Source organism: Heptranchias perlo, chromosome 23 (genome assembly GCF_035084215.1).
Source record: "Heptranchias perlo isolate sHepPer1 chromosome 23, sHepPer1.hap1, whole genome shotgun sequence".
Classification (NCBI taxonomy): Eukaryota; Metazoa; Chordata; class Chondrichthyes; order Hexanchiformes; family Hexanchidae; genus Heptranchias; species Heptranchias perlo.
The window spans coordinates 38,223,644-38,241,949 of NC_090347.1; the positions used below are offsets into that span (position 1 = coordinate 38,223,644).

The 18,306-nt window shown below is 42.7% G+C and overlaps 1 protein-coding gene across 2 annotated transcripts in view; it reads left to right on the top strand.

Moving 5' to 3' along the window:
* The window catches only part of fdxr (ferredoxin reductase), a 35,602-nt gene extending 21,852 nt beyond the window's left edge, over positions 1–13,750 (top strand). The window contains exons 9-12 of one of the 2 annotated variants that reach the window (XM_068004356.1): positions 3,736–3,935; positions 4,586–4,757; positions 6,799–6,972; positions 7,819–13,750. In XM_068004356.1, the coding sequence (XP_067860457.1) occupies positions 3,736–3,935; positions 4,586–4,757; positions 6,799–6,972; positions 7,819–7,949 (677 nt within the window). In that variant the 3' untranslated portion in view covers positions 7,950–13,750. The remainder of the gene's footprint in view (positions 1–3,735; positions 3,936–4,585; positions 4,758–6,798; positions 6,973–7,818) is intronic. The other variant, XM_068004357.1, reaches the window with a different exon arrangement.
* Positions 13,751–18,306: the final 4,556 nt, after the last annotated feature.

An 18,306-nucleotide genomic window follows, 5' to 3' on the forward strand; every position in this document is an offset into this window, starting at 1 on the left:
CCTCAGGACATCCCAAAGCGCTTAAAGTCACATAAAATAGTGTCATCCATTTTTGGATGCGACATTAAACTGCCTGTTCAGGTGGATGTAAAAGATCCTATGCACGATTTGAAGAACAACAGGGAGGTTCGCCCAGTGTAATAAGGTAGACGAATTAACAGCGTAAATAGATGTAAACGGATATGATATAATTGCGATTACGGAGACATGGCTGCAGGGTGACCAAGGCTGGGAGCTGAATATCCAAGGGGGTATTTGATATTTAGGAAGGAAAGGCAAAAAGGAAAAGGAGGTGGGGTGGCATTGTTAGTAAAGAATGAAATCAGAAATAGTGAGAAAGAATATTGGCTCAGAAAATCAAGATGTAGAATCCGTCTGGGTGGAGTTAAGAAGCACCAAGGGGCAGAAAACACTGGTGGGAGTTGTCTATAGGCCTCCAAACAGTAGTGGTAATGTAGGGGATGGGATCAAACAGGAAATTAGAGATGCACGTAACAAGGGTACTACAGTAATCATGGGTGACTTTAATCTACGTATAGACTGGCCAAACTAAATTAGCAATAGTACTGTGGAGGATGAATTCTTGGAGTGTGTACGAGATGGTTTTTTAGACCAGTACGTTGAGGAGTCAAGCAGGGAACAGGCTATCCTAGATTGAGTATTGTGCAATGAGAAGGGGTTAATTAATAATCTTGTTGTGCGGGGTCCTTTAGGGAAGAGTGACCATAACATGATAGAATTCTTCATTAAGATGGAAAGTGAAGTAGTCCAATCCGAAATTAGGGTCCTAAATCTAAACAAAGGAAACTACGAAGGTATGAGGAGTGCATTGGCTATGATAGATTGGGAAGTTTAATTAAAAGGCATGATGGTGGATAGGCAATGGCTAACATTTAAGGAACGAAGGCATGAATTGTAACAATTATACATTCCTTTCTGGTGCAAAAACACAAAATGAAAAGCGGCCCAACCATGGCTAACAAAAGAAATCAAGGATAGTGTTATATCCAAAGAGGAGTCACATAAAGTAGCAAGCCTGAGGATTGGGAGCAGTTTAGAATTCAGCAAAAAAGGACCAAGAGATTGATTAAGAGGGGAAAAATAGAGTATGAGAGTAAACTTGCAAGGAACATAAACGTGGACTGTAAAAGCTTCTACAAGTATGTAAAAAGAAAAAGATTAGTGAAGACAAATGTAGGTCCCTTACAGTCAGAAACGGGAGAATTTATAATGGGCAACAAGGAAATGGCAGAGCAATTAAACAAATACTTTGGTTCTGTCTTCACGGAAGAGGACACAAATAACTTTCCAGAAATGCTAGGGAACCAAGGGACTTGAGAAGGAGGAATTAAAGGAAGTTAGTATTCGTTTTTAAAAAAAAGTAGTGCTGGAGAAATTAATGGGACGGAAAGCCAATAAATTCCCCAGGGCCTGCTAATCCGCATCCCAGAGTACTAAAAGAGGTAGCCATGGAAATAGTGGATGCATTAGTTGTAATCTTCCAAAATTCTATAGATTATGGAACAGTTCCTGCAGATTGGAGGGTGGGAAATGTAACCCCACTATTTAAAAAGAGAGGGAGACAGAAAACATGGAACTACAGACCGGTTAGCCTAACATCAGTGGTAGGTAAAATGCTAGAGTCTATTATAAAGGATGTGATAACAGGACACCTAGAAAATATCAATAGGATTAGACAAAGTCAACATGGATTTATGAAAGGGAAATCGTGTTTGACAAACCTACTGGAGTTTTTGAGGATGTAACTGGTAGAATAGATAAGGGAGAACCAGTGGATGTGGTTTATTTGGATTTTCAGAAGTCCCTTGATAAAGCCCCACACGAGAGGTTAGTGTGCAAAATTAAAGCATATGGGATTGGTGGTAATATACTGGCATGGATTGAAAATTGGTTAACAGACAGGAAACAGAGAGTAGGAATAAATGGTCTTTTTCAGGGTGGCAGGCAGTGACTAGTGGGGTACCGCAGGGATCGGTGCTTGGGCCCCAGCTATTCACAATATATATTAATGATTTGGATGAGGGAACCAAATGTAATATTTCCAAGTTTGCTGATGACACAAAACTAGGTGGGATCTTGAGTTGTGAGGAGGATGCAAACAGGCTTCAAGGCGATTTCGACAAGTTGAGTGAGTGGGCAAATACATGGCAGATGCAGTATAATGTGGAAAAATGTGAAGTTATCCACTTTGGAAGGAAAAACAGAAAGGGACCTGGGTGTTCTTGTACACCAGTCACTGAAAGCAAACATGCAGGTGCAGCAAGCAGTTAGGAAGGCAAATGGTATGTTGGCCTTCATTGCCAGAGGATTTGAGTACAGGAGCAAGGACATCTTACTGCAGTTATACAGGACCTTGGTGAGACCACACCTGGAGTATTGTGTGCCGTTTTGGTCTCCTTACCTGAGGAAGGATATACTTGCCATAGAGGGAGTGCAGCGAAGGTTCATCAGACTGATTCCTGGGATGGCAGGACTGTAGTATGAGGAGAGATTGGGCCAACTCGGCCTGTATTCACTCGAGTTTAGAAGAATGAGAGGGGATCTCATTGAAACATATAAAATTTTGACAGGGCTAGCCAGACTGGATGCAGGGAGGATGTTTCCCCTGGCTGGGGGGTGTCCAGAACGAGGGGTCACAGTCTCAGGACATTTAGGACTGAGATGAGGAGAAATGGCTTCACTCAGAAGGTGGTGAACCTGTAGAATTCTCTACCACAGAAGGCTGTGGAGGCCAAGTCACTGAATATATTTAAGAAGGAGCTAGATAGATTTCTAGACACAAAAGGCGTCAAGGAGTATGGGGAGAGCGCGGGAATATGGTATTGAGATAGAGGATCAGCCATGATAATAGTGAATGGCGGAGCAGGCTCGAAGGGCCGAATAGCCTACCCCTGCTCCTATTTTCTATGTTTCCATGTGTCCTAGCCAGCATTTATACCTTAACCAATACTACCAAAAGCTGAACTGGTCACGTATCTCACTTGCTGTTTATCGGACTTTGTGCATAAATTGGCTGCTGCGTTTGCCTACGTAACAACAGTGACTGCACTTCAGATGTAATTTACTGGCTGTGAAATGCTTTGGGAAACCCTGAAAGGTGCTATTTAAATACAAGCCCTCTCTACCTTTCCAGAAAATGTTTTTTTTTAAATTTGTACCCAGAAACAATGTAGTAAGTCAACAAATACAGAAATTTAATGACCGACAGACAGAAACCCAACCTCATGGACTACTAAGAATATCCTCTCAGATTCCTTGAGGCCTCAGACCCCAAATTGAAAACCTGTGCATTAAGTAACTACATAGCACACGGTAGGGTCGTCAACGTAAGATAGGTTTGACTTATTCTATTCCTAGTTCTAATTCAACACAAAGAACTTAATAAGATCCAAAATGACCCTTTCCTTTGGGAAACCCAGTACAAACTCCGAACCTCCTCATTTTTCTCCTTTTGCAATGTCTAAAGGCAGTTGCCTTAGGCAACATGGTCTCAGGAGACCCAAATTATGCATAACATTTATAGTGGTAATTGATCATCTCCAAGCAGCCCTTCTGCCTAGAAAGTGGTGGTGAAAAGATCAGTTTGTGTAGAATAAAGGAGAGAATCTGTAACTGAGTGCTCCTTGCGTTTTGAAAAAAGTTTAGCCTCTTTCCCATAAAGAAATCATTAAACCTAAAGGCGTTTACTAAACTCTTCTGTCTGTTACTTTCCAGACCTGCCAAGGCCAAGGAAGCGGCTGACTGAACTCATGATAAAAGCTGCTCTTGCAATGTCTTCTGAGAAAGAAGCTGAGCGCCGAGCGGCAGCCACCAAGGAATGGGGCCTCCAGTTCCTGCGGAGCCCCTTGGAGATTTTACCAAGTAATGATGGCAAACGGGTGGCTGGGATTCGGCTGTCTGTTACCAAACTGGAGGTAGGCACTGTGCTTAGCATTCTGTGTGTACCATACCTGTGATGCACCCAAGATTACTATTACCCTTAGTTCAACAAGAGTGAGGATTCAAAATTTGTTTGGTGTTTTGGGGTTGGAGGGTAGAAGAAGTGAAGATAAATCCCACAGCTGGTGAGTTTGTAATTCAGTGATGCTTGCCGTGCTGCTGTATCTCTGCATTCCTTCAAATCTGGCCTCTTCTCCATCCCTGATTTCCATCGCCCCACTGTTGGTGGCCAAGCCTTCAGCTGCCTACATCTTAAGCTCTGGAATTCCATCCATAAATCTCTGTGTCTCCTTTTTAAGATGTTTTTTTAAAACCTACTTATTTGACCAAGCTTTTGGCCACCTGCCTTTAAATCTCGTTAGCGTGCCTCGGTGTCAAATTTTGTCTGATCACACTCCTGTGAAGCGCCGTGGGACGTTTTACTATATTAAAGGCGCTAGAAAAATGCAAGTTGTTGTATCAAGTATTCAATAAATGCTGCCTATTTTGTTCAATCTTTTGATAACTGGACAATTAATGTTAAAAATGTAAGGCACTTTACTTTGCATCTTCTATGCTGGATGACTAGATTACTGAGCTTGTATGTGTTTGGTTTGACTACTGGAGAATTCTTCTCTTCCATGAGGGTTCAGGAGAGTCTGCAAAGGCTGTTCAGACAGAAGACGTTGAAGATCTAGCGTGTGGCTTAGTGCTGAGTAGCGTTGGCTACAAAAGCCATCCCATTGACCCCTCTGTTCCCTTTGATCAGCGGCAGGGGATTATCCCAAATCATTTGGGACGGGTCCTGCATGCACCAGGTTAGTTGGTAGCTGTAAACAGCAAGAACTTAAGTGACGATCCATTGGCATCCATATAGAAAAACGATGGGTTAACATTTCAGGTGTGGACCTGTTGTCTGAACCTGAGTTCCAACAGGAGGTCTTCACCTGAAACACCAACTCACTTTTCTCTTCACAGATGCTGATGGACCTTCTGTGTATTTTCAGCATTTGCAGCTCACTATCGCAAGAATGGGAATATCCCTTTGTATTGTGTTGGGCTGCTTTAGCAGCTGTGGCCAAGTTTTATGCTGCGTTAATATTTCCACAGCCCCTTCTGTGATGCTTTTACATCAGAGAACATATTACACACATGACAATATTACTTATTGCTCCAAATGTGTTGCTGCACATTTCAATTAATGTTGGTTTTTTTTTGTGTTTTTTCCCCCCTCAATAATTTTGAATAAGTTTGGAATTAGACTCAAACTCTGGTTTCCTACTGTATTTGTGCCCACTTCTGATTTATAGTGAAGAAATTCAGTTCCAGAACATTGTAGGTTTTTTTGTATAAGGGCAAATCATATCCTTGAGAGATGTATTGCTGACATTTCTCTAGGTTAAAGAACTAGTCGTATTGCACAATCAAGGTCATTTTGGTAATCGGAGGCATGTGAGGTCTGACTTTTAAAAATCCATGTCCCTGGGTACCTTCTTGTAGCCCACCGCACTGAGGGGATGTAGGAAAAGTAATGGCTTTTACAGTGACCCAGGTTGAAGATTAATTTACTGTTGCACCAGTAGCAAAATGAGAGATTCGTCCTGTTATTTAAAGCATAAACATTCATTTTTGGCACAAATTTAATCCAGTGACAGTTTGAAAACCTGTGCTTCGGAGGAAGTTGTAGTGCTTGAAAATGTGGCAAAAGTACACTCAACAAGCAGGGGCCAAGCCCCACAAAAAAGCCAGTCAGGAGGCTACTGGTTTCAAACTCGTGTGGATGTTTGTTATTTGCAGGTAGTTTCTGCTGTACACCCAAATGTTGACTGGTTTACAATGTTTATTAGTTATTATTGACTTTTTTTTAAAAGTCCATCTCTTTAGAACATGTTCCTTTCGCAATTCTCATATTGATTTTATATAAACTTTATGTAAGCTTTAAAATTGTTGAAGGTGGATCATTGAAAACTTTTTTAAAAATTCCTACGTAAAGTCAGGATGGTGCAGCAGGAAGTGTGGCAAAGTGCAAGGAACGATCACTACATGATAAATGCAGTCTTAATATAGCTTTATTTTCATTCTAATGCTGTTTAAACTTTGCAGTATAATAAACTTCGTGCGGGGGCGTAGTGGTTATGTTACTGAACTAGTAATCCAGAGAATTTTCAAAGTTCAAATCATGGCAGCTTCAGAATTTGAATTCTGTTTTTAAAAATCTGGAAATTAAAAAGTTGATATCAGTAAAAGTGACCATGAAGCTGTCGGATTGTTTTTTTAAAAAAAAAGCCCACCTAGTTCACTAATGTCCTTTACTGTGCCTGGTCTATATGTGACTCCAGTCCCAAATCAATGTGGTTGACTCTTAACTGCTCACCGAAGTGACCTGGCAAGCCACTCAGTTGTAGCAAGAAGGCCCACCGCAATCACCACCTCTGGGCAATTAGGGATGGGCGATAAATGCTGGCATTGCCAGCGATGGCCACATCCCGAGAATGAATTGAAATAGTTTATACTATGGCACTGGTCAAGTTATGCAGTTAAGTACTTGCCAGGTAGATGAATTGGAAATGAAGTTAGATGTAGTTGGGAGATGCATCAATGGACTTCATGAAGAATGAAATGTCCTAGGGAATCCGGGAGGGTTTTCTAAATTAATGAGGGGGCTTGCTGGATTAAGGAGGAAGTGTTTTTGAGACAGTGGAAAGAGACTAGATAGGCCTGGAAATTAAATATATTTTAAATTTTTAAAAAAATGTACAGGGCCGGGTGTAAAATAATTCTCAAAACATTCGGTGTTGCATTATTTTGTTGTGTTTTTCATCTCTTAATCCATCTTATTTACCCTCCCAACCTTCTCAGGCCTCTACTGCAGCGGCTGGGTAAAAAGGGGACCAACAGGGGTCATCGTAACCACGATGAATGATAGTTTTGAAACAGCTGAGTCTGTGCTGGAGGATGTGCAGTTAGGATCACTGGATGTATCTGCTTCAAAAGGAGGATTTAAAGTAATCGAGGCTTTACTTAAACAACGAGGTGTGTAGATTAAAACACATTCTTCACAAAATGAATTGAGCAATTCCAAAAGATATTCCTCTAATTGAATTGTGTCTTCATTCCACAGAAATGACTCCTTTTCTGTGATTTTTATAATTCACAGCCTCTGAACAAATGCACACAGAATGAGACACAATCTCATTTTTAGTTCTGCCCTTTGGGGAAAAGAGATCAATTTAATGAGGATTAATTCTGGATCTTTTTTGCATAATCTGTTATCTTTTGGACAAAATTGTGTATGCACCACCTAGGGACATAGGAGGGAAGAGCCATGTGATTTGAGTAAGCTTATCTCTTAGACACAGTTGTCCAGAGTTAGTGCATAATGCTAGTAGGATAGTATTCTAGTCAGAAGGTTGTGGGCTCACTCCAGGATTTGAGCACATAAGCGGTCTCGTGCAGCACTGAGGGAGTGATGCACCATTGGAAGGACTTTGCCTTTGGATGAGAGGTCAAACTGAGGCCCCACCTCTCTGTTCTGGTGGTCCAGGTGGACATTAGCGAATTCATGAGATTACTTGAAGAGCAGGGAGCTCTCCTGGTGTCCTGGCCAGCATTCTTCCCTCAACCAAAAACACATCCCATTGGTCATTTAATTCATATCCATTTGTGGGATCTTAGTGTACAAAATGGCAGCCATATTTGCCCATATAAGTGACTGCCCTTTAAAATAATTGATTGTACTTTCTGTGAAATTTTTTTTTTTATGGAGTTAGGAGCAAAATACTCTGTTGTTTTACATTCTGTTTGTATATTATTGTGGTAAGACTGATATTTTTAACTTTTTTAAAAAAGATTTTTGTAACTGTATATATCTGGTCTTAGGTATACGCTCAGTTTCGTTTTCTGGATGGGAAAAAATTGACGCTGTTGAAGTAGCCAAAGGAGAAAAGGCAGACAAGCCCAGAGAGAAACTGCTGGATGTGCAAGAGATGATAGACACGGCATGTCAGTGAACATGCTGCCCGATGAAGAGGTCCACACTGAGATTGGATGTACCCTACCTCAGAGACTATTCTTAGTGCCTGGTTTAATGCAGAGCGATTTCTCTGTTCTATCTTCTTGCTTTAAAGAGGCAGGATCACAAGATTAACCTGAACGAGGAAGCCCATTTGGCCCATCTTGGGTCATCGTTGTAGAAAAGCCTACTGTTCCCTTCTCTGCTAATCACAGCATCCAACTGATTTTTAAATGAGCTAAGTTTTTGTCTTCACAACCTGAAGATCACTCTCTGTGGGAAGAACTTCTGATGCCAGCCCTAAATTTGAATTTTACCAGTGTGAATTTGTGCCCCCTTCTTTCTCCTACTTGTGTTTACCTTGAAGTGTTACCCCTAATTTGCTTCTTCTATGTGCCACTTATTATCTTAAGCATTTTTTTTATAAGGTCTTCTCTCGGGGTTGAAGAGCCTAGGTTCCTTCAGTTTTTCTTCATAACCAAGGGCACTGATTTGCAATTTTCATAGAATAAAAAGCACTGAGTTGCAGAATATGATCCCTAAAAAACACCAGTAAAAATCCTAGAATGCCAGGTGATTAAAAATTAAACTCAATTATTATTCAGTCACCATAAATCAGTGGGGCCTGCTCATAGCTCAGTCATCTTACACTAGAACCTGCACTATCCCTGGGGCTTGAATGTTTGTCTTGTGTCATGGTGAGCAAACCTGGGCACAGCACTTAAGGTGTGGCCTGAGTAGAGCATTGTACAATTTCAGCATGACATCCTCCGACTTGTTCTCTGCTAATTTAGCACTATAGTTCAGCATTCAGTTTGCTTTGTTGATTGCTGCTCCACAGTAACAGGACATGTTAAGTACTGAATTCGCTAATGTCCATTGACGCCATTGAAATAGTATGTATGTCATCCATTTTTCTTCCAATGGCTGTACCTTCCACTCATCCATTTCATCTGCCACTGTTTTGCCCACTAACAGCTTTTTTCGAGCTCATTTTGCAGGTTCTTGGCTGCCTTGTCAGACTTGCCTCTTTTTCATTTCCTTGACCAGTTTGCATTGAGTTTGAGACCAAGTCATTGATGTAAATAAGAGACAGTAGGGACCCCTATACTGATTCAATCTTCTATTCTCCCTTATCAAGCACCATTTTGTAAGCCTAAATAGGCTAAATTGCTGCACCTTCCTTTTTATTTTAAGTGCATTCTAAGGTTTTCTTCGACTTTTAAACAAATACTAAAAAATTTACTGCTGTCATTGGATTGATTTATTTTGTATCCCTTACTGAAGGGGAGCTCCAAATAAACAACACTGCCAGGCAGCAATGAAAAAGGCACATTTGTGTCTGTACTCCTTCGTCCCACCCTCACCCCCATTCATTTTTTTTTTTAGTCATCACATGCATGCAGTTTAGCTTTCACCAAAATAACTACAGATGAGGGGGGTCTTTCAGCCCATTTAACTAATCCTTCCATAGAAACCTACAGTAAGCAAGCGGAAGAGGAAACGGAAGTGCACAAACTACTTACACGGTGGCGACTTGGCTGTTTTCAGTTCTGGTGGGCTAAAAAAGAACTGGTCCCAGGCTAGCTGGGAAATATTTTAAATGCAAGTAATGTCAACCAATTTGAGCATCTTACTGTATTTAGTACGCGTGGCCAATGCGAAACCGAGTTTAAAGCAGGCAAACCTTAGCAGTTCTGAAATGTTTTGCAAGCTACTGTGTGTGTAAAAAAAAAAACAAGGTGCTGGTTTATTGGGACTAAAATGCATTAATCCAATTTATAGGCTGAAATTGAGGATTGGATCCACCTGTCTGTGTGGGTAGAGATGCGGTGGAATGAATATACATGTTGTTACTTATCCCTCCATTTTGTATTATTGGACTAGAGGTTGCACTTCAAAGCCTGTAATTGCTATGGAGTTAAGCCGATAGTGATCAAAAGCAATCATTTGTTTTTCTTAAAATTCTAGCAATTGCAAACATCTGAATATTTTTCAGTTGGAATGCAATTTGTTTTTTTAAAAAAAAAAATTGGAACTACTGCACTTAAGATTGTCAGTTTCTTGATTAGCAAGTTCCAGGTCAGTGGGATAGATCTTGAGCTTTTACGTTGGCCTCAGAAGGATTCTTGCACCATCGTGCAGGTCATCCAGGGAGCGGGTCTGAGCAAATCCAGCAAGTTTCCATTGAAGTTGAGGCCGGTTGCGCAAGTCTTGTGCGTTGGGAACTGTTGGCCCAAGCATCCCCCCTAAGACCAATGTGAAAGCAATTTTAAAATGCAGGAAAGTTCTTTTGCCAGTTAAAAGCATTCCAATTAGACCCCAAGCGAAACAGCCAACGTAGACATGAGAATAAAGGCAATGCTTTGTTTCCAGTAAGAAATACTAGTACTGTAGGTCAGGCCTTTGAAGGCTGGTAGTATGGATATAGCTAGTTTAGTTAATGCAGGTAAGCCATTCTGTACAATACTGAGTTTTTAACATTACTTTCCTCGAACTTTTAAATTGTGTTGATCGTTTACTTTGCAATCCTTTTTGTCGCTGGTCCCTCACTCATACCGTATATGTCTGTAATGTGTACTAAGTGCTAAAATATACATAACTTTTTTTCATGTATTCTGGTCTGCACTGCTCAGCTGCACAACACAAGCAATTCATATTTATGCACTTGAAATAGTTTTAGAATTACAGTCTGTTTCTACAGAAATGGCCTCAGTCTCCACTAAGTTTTTGTGTTTGCAGAACAGTAGAGCAGGCTGCCTGTTTCTCATAGAAACCCCCAACACTAGTGGGATTGGCTGCAGTGAGTTGGACATTGTCCTTTCGATGGGCCTGGACCTGCATTGATATTTAGCCTAAACTGATTGAATGAAAGTCGCTTGTGTCTGCTTACTGCCTTATGCGATTGGGCAGTTTCAGTTCATTCTTAGTGGGCATAAGCCAACAGTACAAAACTGCTCCCAATTCAGCACTTAACTTGTTAGTCTTACCTAGAGAGGGGTGATATATATATATATGTATGTGCCTGATGTGGGAAATGGAAAATGTCACACTGGTACAGTGGTAGATTCTCTTCTGAGGATGTGGTTGAGACCATCATTGAATCTGAGTGAAGGGAGCTTTATTCTGCATCTAACAAGTTCTACTTTATCTCAAAGTGCTTGACACAGACAGTGGGTGCTTGCAAGTGGTCCATTGCCCATAATGGGTATCCCTCACCAAATTCACAATAAGACAATGCTTTGCAAAATAAATAAATTACAACCATCCCTCCCTCAGGCAGAACAGTAGCAGTAGCGCATTGGCCACTTATACTAAACTACTACGCTGGGCTGACATTCAATTTCATTTACCCTCCAGGGAAGACTTTTCTTTCTCTCCAAGTTCCTGGCCAGGCTGTTGGACTGTCATGGTGCCAGGGTGTTCCTTCTCGTGGTGCCAAGATCTTCCTTCTCCAGGAAGGAAGAAGGAAACTGAAGTGTCCGGGAGACTGGTGCCATTGATTGAGGGGTTTAAGATATTCTGCAGGAAGCTGGGAAGAAGTTCAAAAGTACTTAACTCCATTCCCCCTCCCTCAACATTTTGAAGTCCATGTAAGGACAGCCAAATTCTCTACTTCCCCCAAATGTGGAAGTTGTACTTGTGTCAGTAATTGCTGTACTCCTTAATGTTAGAAGAAAACTTGTAAAGTATTACATTTTTGGGCTCTCCTACCAGTATAAAACAGCTGTACCATTGTTGAAGTGTTTCTAAACCTGTTGAGTGTTTAAACCTGTATTTCTTCACAATAACTTAAAATGTAATTAGTTCTGCCTTGCAAAGTCTACTCCCCCCCCCCCCCCCCCCCCCCCCAGGTATCCCATCATCCACCAGTGTATGACTGACTGGGTAGACATGAAACCTCTTTCTGGTCCTTTTGATTATTACAAGATAGCCTGGAGGCAGGTCCATTACCTTGTTTATGTCACATCATCTGGTAAAGTAGTGGACAAATTTCAGACAAACGTTAAATGTACTTACCCTACCGTTTATTGTTTAGATGTTACATAGATGGGATACGTATATGTCCTGCATAGATGGGATACGTATATGTCCTGCATAGATGGTGATTTTGATTATTAATTATTTCCTATCCCCAAGTGTTTGATATTAGTGATCACAGGAAAGAAAGTTGTTAGTGTGACATTAATCTCTTACATTACAAGTGAGTGACAATATCTCTTGAACTTGTGTCTTGTACTCATTTTGATATATTTATCATAACATTTTTTGTGCTTATCAAGGTGAAGGATGTTGGTGCTGAAGAATGGAACCCTTCTCAGTTTGGGCACCCAGTAACAGCATCAAGCACTCCCAGGTCAGGTACTGGACAACTAGATGCAGAGTAAAGCTCCCTCTACTCTGCCTCAACATTGTGCCTCAGAAAGGCCCACCTAAAGAATTTGTATGGCATTTTTTCATACCAGCATCAGTAGGCATGTGGCAAGATTGCCAGTTAGGTCCAAATTAGGGACCATTTTATGGCTGGTCCCACTCTGAACTGGATTGAGACTGCCAAGCTCATTCCACATAGCACCCATGAAAAACAGCAGAGGAGCTTTTCATTCCATCAGTCAGGTCCCAGAGGTCAGAGTCTAATCCATTTCGCCACCCAGTTTTTCAATTACAGACAAGCTCCAAAGACCATTGAACTCTTTTTTTCAGTTCTGAGCAAGAGTTGAATAGGAGAATCGTTGTCCCAAGCTAATGAATACTTTCTAATAAAAATAAGTGCTGAGTAAGAGTACTCTGGCCATGATTATTCAGGTTACTATGCACTTTGTGCAAGTTTCTGATTACAAGCATTTTACTGACTAAAAGACAGGTGTTTCTTTAGATCTTGGAGAGGGAGCATGTCTCTGGGCCACACTTCCACATCTGGGCAGCTCATTGTGGCATCGGAGGAGATGTGGTAACAGTGGGCCCATCTCTCAGCATGGCCATGTTTGAGCAGGAGAGAACCTTGAAGTGGATCTATAAGGATTATGACACACTGGTCAGCCTGAACTGATAACCTTTTCCACACTGAAGCTCATTTGGCTGCTACTGGAATACATCAACTTTAGGATCCTGGCAACCTTAAAATAATTCTCTATAGAAATGCTGCTGTCAAAATTAGAATGTTTTATTGTTGTGGATCACTAATCCATTTAATGTGAGAATGAAAAATTATTAAATAGGTTTACTGATAAAGAGCTGTGAAAAATAGACCAGAAAAGTGCAGGTGAATGTGATTACCTGCTGTGCACACCAGTACGAGAGCTCTCCCCTGCTGAGTATTATATTGCATTGTATGCGTTGCCTAGTGTAAAATTGGCCCTGGTCTGTCCTTTTGATCTGCATGATTTGGCTCTGAGCAATCGTGAGCATCATCATTGTGTGATGATGTGCCATATTATTTTTCCTGAGTTGACTGCATTTTAAGGCCTGAGATGTGCAGCAACATGGCCTACAACACTGTATTTAGTCAGCTGGATTGCAGCTACTTATTAAAGGCAGAAGCAGGCCTAGAGTCAACTGACTGGAAGACTTGAGTTGCCACTGATTTACAAGTAGTCATCAGTCCTATTAAATGTGCCTTTTAGTACTTTTAATGCCTTTTTATCTGTTAGAACATGTTTATTTGTTTGGTTTAGTGTATAAAATATAATGTGGAACAATAGTTTTCTGTGAAAATATATGCTTTTGTACAAGTTTGATTAAGACTACAAATATTCTTGAAATCAAGGTATTATGAAATAGAATAAAATTGAAAAATGACGTCTGACATTTAGATGTTTTGCTTTTCCTAAAAGACTCCTTTTGGATTGCATTGTGCATAAATTTAGCAAGGTTCCTGTCAATACTGCATTATTGCTTACAGCAAGGAGGTTCTAGTCAATTTGTTTCTCTCTGTAACTAAGAGTGGGGGTGAGTGGGCAAAGTTGTTGGCTCAGAACATGAAACCATCATTTGAGAATAGTTTAAATTAGATTTTGGTAAGGAGACTTAAGGAATTGGAATTGATAGATGAGCAGCTGATCCTTGGTAATGAGTGTCAGCTTGGCTTAGTGGTAGTATTCTTGCCTTTGAGTAAGATGGTTATGGGTTCAAGCCCTACTCCAGAACTTGAGCACGAAAGCTGGCTCAAACTCCATTGTGGTACTGAGGGAGTGCTGCATGTCAGAGGTACAGTCCTTGTTTGCCTGTTCATGGTATTATTTGAAGAAAAGCAAGGAGTCCTGGCACACATTCCCCTCTGAACTATTGCCATGAAAAATAGATTTACGGGTCATTTATCTTATTTTTGTTTGTGGGATGCTAATGTACGAGAATGACTGGCAGGAAAAGACCAGCTGGTCCATGCAACCTGCACCACACTCATTATGGCTGGAGCATCATGAATAGACAACCCACTTCTTCACCCACCCACCCCAGCCTTGCAGCCATGTAATCTCCTGTGAGAGGCAAAAAACAGAGAAAAAACCCAGGGCCAATAAGGGGAAAAAAATACTCTGGATAGTTCCTTTCAGGCTATCAAAACCAAACCAGGAGATCACATGAACAATGTGGTATCTAAAGCCACTTAACTATTATACGATACGGGTATGGTAGCATAGTGGTTATGTTACTGGACTAGTAATGCAGAGGTTCGGATCAATAATCCTGAGTTAGGAGTTCAAATCCCACCACGGCAGCTGCGGAATTTAAATTCAATTAATTAAATAAAATCAGTAATGGTGGCCATGAAACTATCGGATTGTCGTAAAAACCCATCTGGTTCACTAATGTCCTTACCTGGTCTGGCCTATATGTGACTCCAGACCCACAGCAATGTGGTTGATTCTTAATCGTCCTCTGGAATGGCCAAGCAAGCCACTTGGTTGTACAATCTCGCTACAAAAAGTCATAAGAATAAAACCGGATGGACCACCCGTCATTGGACCACTAGGCACTGGACACGACAAAGACAAACCAAGCCCGGTCGGCCCTGCAAAATCCTCCTCACGAACATCTGGGGACTTGTGCCAAAATTGGGAGAGCTGTCCCACAGACTAGTCAAGCAACAACCTGACACAGCCATACTCACAATCATACCATTCAGCCAACATCCCAGACTCGCCCATCACTATCCCTGGGTATGTCCTGTCCCACCGGCAGGACAGACTCACCAGAGGTGGTGGTACAGTGATATACAGTCAGGAGGGTGTGGCCCTGGGAGTCCTCAACATTGACTCTGGACCCCATGAAATCTCATGGCATCAGGTCAAACATGAGCAAGGAAACCTCCAGCTGATGAATCAGTCCTCCTCCATGTTGAGCATCACTTGGAGGAAGCACTGAGGGTAGCAAGGGCACAGAATGTACTCTGGGTGGGAGACTTCAATGTCCATCAACAAGAATGGCTCGGTAGCACCATCACTGGCCGAGTTCTGAAGGACATAGCAGCGAGACTGGGCCTGCGGCAGGTGGTGAGCGAACCAACACGAGGGAAAATCCTACTTGACTTCGTCCTCACCAATCTACCTGCTCTAAATGCATCTATCCATGACAGTATTGGTAGGAGTGACCACTGCACAGTCCTCGTGAAGACCAAGTCCCGTCTTCACACTGAGGATACCATCCAACGTGTTGTGTGGCACTACCACCGTGCTAAATGGGATAGATTCAGAACAGATCTAGCAGCTCAAAACTGGGCATCCATGAGGCGCTATGGGCCATCAGCAGCAGCAGAATTGTATTCCAGCACAATCTGTAACCTCATGGCCTGGCATATTCCTCACTCTACCATTACCAACAAGCCAGGGGATCAACCCTGGTTCAATGAGGAGTGTAGAAGAGCATGCCAGGAGCAGCACCAGGCGTACCTAAAAATGAGGTGCCCAACCTGGTGAAGCTACAACACAGGACTACATGCATGCTAAACAGTGGAAGCAACATGCTATAGACAGAGCTAAGCGATTCCACAACCAACGGATCAGATCAAAGCTCTGCAGTCCTGCCACATCCAGCGAATGGTGGTGGACAATTAAACAACTAACAGGAGGAGGAGGAGGCTGAAAACATCCCCATCCTCAATGATGGCAGAGTCCTGCACGTGAGTGCAAAAGACAAGGCTGAAGCGTTTGCAACCATCTTCAGCCGGAAATGCCGAGTGGATGATCCATCTCGGCCTCCTCCCGATATCCCCACCATCACAGAAGCCAGTCTTCAGCCAATTCGATTCACTCCATGTGATATCAAGAAACGGCTGAGTGCACTGGATACAACAAAGGCTGCAGTGCTGAAGACTTGTGCTCCAGAACTAGCTGCGCCTCTAGCCAAATTGTTCCAGTACAGCTACAACACTGGCATCTACCCGACAATGTGGAAAATTGCCCAGGTATGTCCTGTCCACAAAAAGCAGGACAAATCCAATCCGGCCAATTACCGCCCCATCAGTCTACTCTCAATCATCAGCAAAGTGATAGAAGGTGTCGTCAACAGTGCTATCAAGCGGCGCTTACTCACCAATAACCTGCTCAGTGATGCTCAGTTTGGGTTCCGCCAGGACCACTCGGCTCCAGACCTCATTACAGCCTTGGTCCAAACATGGACAAAAGAGCTGAATTCCAGAGGTGAGGTGAGAGTGACTGCCTTTAACATCAAGGCAGCATTTGACCGAGTGTGGCACCAAGGAGCCCTAGTAAAATTGAAGTCAATGGGAAGCGGGGAAAACTCTCCAGTGGCTGGAGTCATCCCTAGCACAAAGGACAATGGTAGTGGTTGTTGGAGGCCAATCATCTCAGCCCCAGGACATTGCTGCAGGAGTTCCTCAGGGCAGTGTCCTCGGCCCAACCATCTTCAGCTGCTTCATCAATGACCTTCCCTCCATCATGTGGTCAGAAATGGGGATGTTCGCTGATGTTTGCACAGTGTTCAGTTCCATTTGCAACCCCTCAGATAATGGAGCAGTCCGTGCCCGCATGCAGCAAGACCTGGACAACATCCAGGCTTGGGCTGATAAGTGGCAAGTAACATTCGTCAGACAAGTGCCAGGCAATGACCATCTCCAACAAGAGAGAGTCTAACCACCTCCCCATGACATTCAATGGCATTACCATTGCCGAATCCCCCACCATCAACATCCTGGGGGTCACCATTGACCAGAAACCTAACTGGACCAGCCACATAAATACTGTGGCTACAAGAGCAGGTTAGAGGCTGGGTATTCTGCGGCGAGTGACTCACCTCCTGACTCCCCAAAGCCTTCCCACCATCTACAAGGCACAAGTCAGGAGTGTGATGGAATACTCTCCACTTGCCTGGATGAGTGCAGCTCCAACAACACTCCAGAAACTCGACACTATCCAGGACAAAGCAGCTCACTTGATTGGCACCCCATCCACCACTCTAAACATTCACTCCCTTCACCACCGGCACACCGTGGCTGCAGTGTGTGCCACCCACAGGATGCACTGCAGCAACTCGCCAAGGCTTCTTCGACAGCACCTCCCAAACCCGTGACCTCTACCACCTAGAAGGACAAGGGCAGCAGGCACATGGGAACAACACCACCTGCATGTTCCCCTCCAAGTCACACATCATCCTGACTTGGACATATATCGCTGTTCCTTTATTGTCGCTGGGTCAAAATCCTGGAACTCCCTACCTAACAGCACCGTGGGAGAACCTTCACCACACGGACTGCAGTGGTTAAAGAAGGCGGCTCACCATCATCTTCTCAAGGGCAATTAGGGATGGGCAATAAATGCTGGCCTTGCCAGCGACGCCCACATCCCATGAACAAATAAAAAAAAACTCTGGCCCAGTCAAGAACTGGTCCAATTCCCTCTTGAAGGCAATGCCGTGTGACTGCGTACATCGCATCAGTGGGCAATGCATTCCAGAGGCTCATTACACTCTGGGAAAAGAAGAACCACTTAACATCCAGTCTATTCCTACTCTTGTGCAGTTTAAACTCATGCATCTTGGTCCTCCCCAATCTGTCAAGCTGGAATAATCCATCAACGGGCACGCTATCCACCCCTTTCATTATTTTATAAACCTCTATCGTTACGCTGCTCTAAAGTAAATAGACCCACCTCTTTAACCCTATCGGAGTAGCTAAGGTTCTTTAAGCTAGGAATCATTCTTGTAGTTCTTCTCTAAAACTTTTCCAAGGCCAGTATATCACCCACCATGTAAGAAGACCAAAACTGGCCGCCATGCTCCAGATGCGGTCTAACCAGAGATCTGTATAATGACAGAATAGTGTCCTTTGATTAGTACTGAATGGTTCTATTAATACAACCCAATACCCTGTTAGCTTTAGCTACAGCTTCTCTACATTGGTC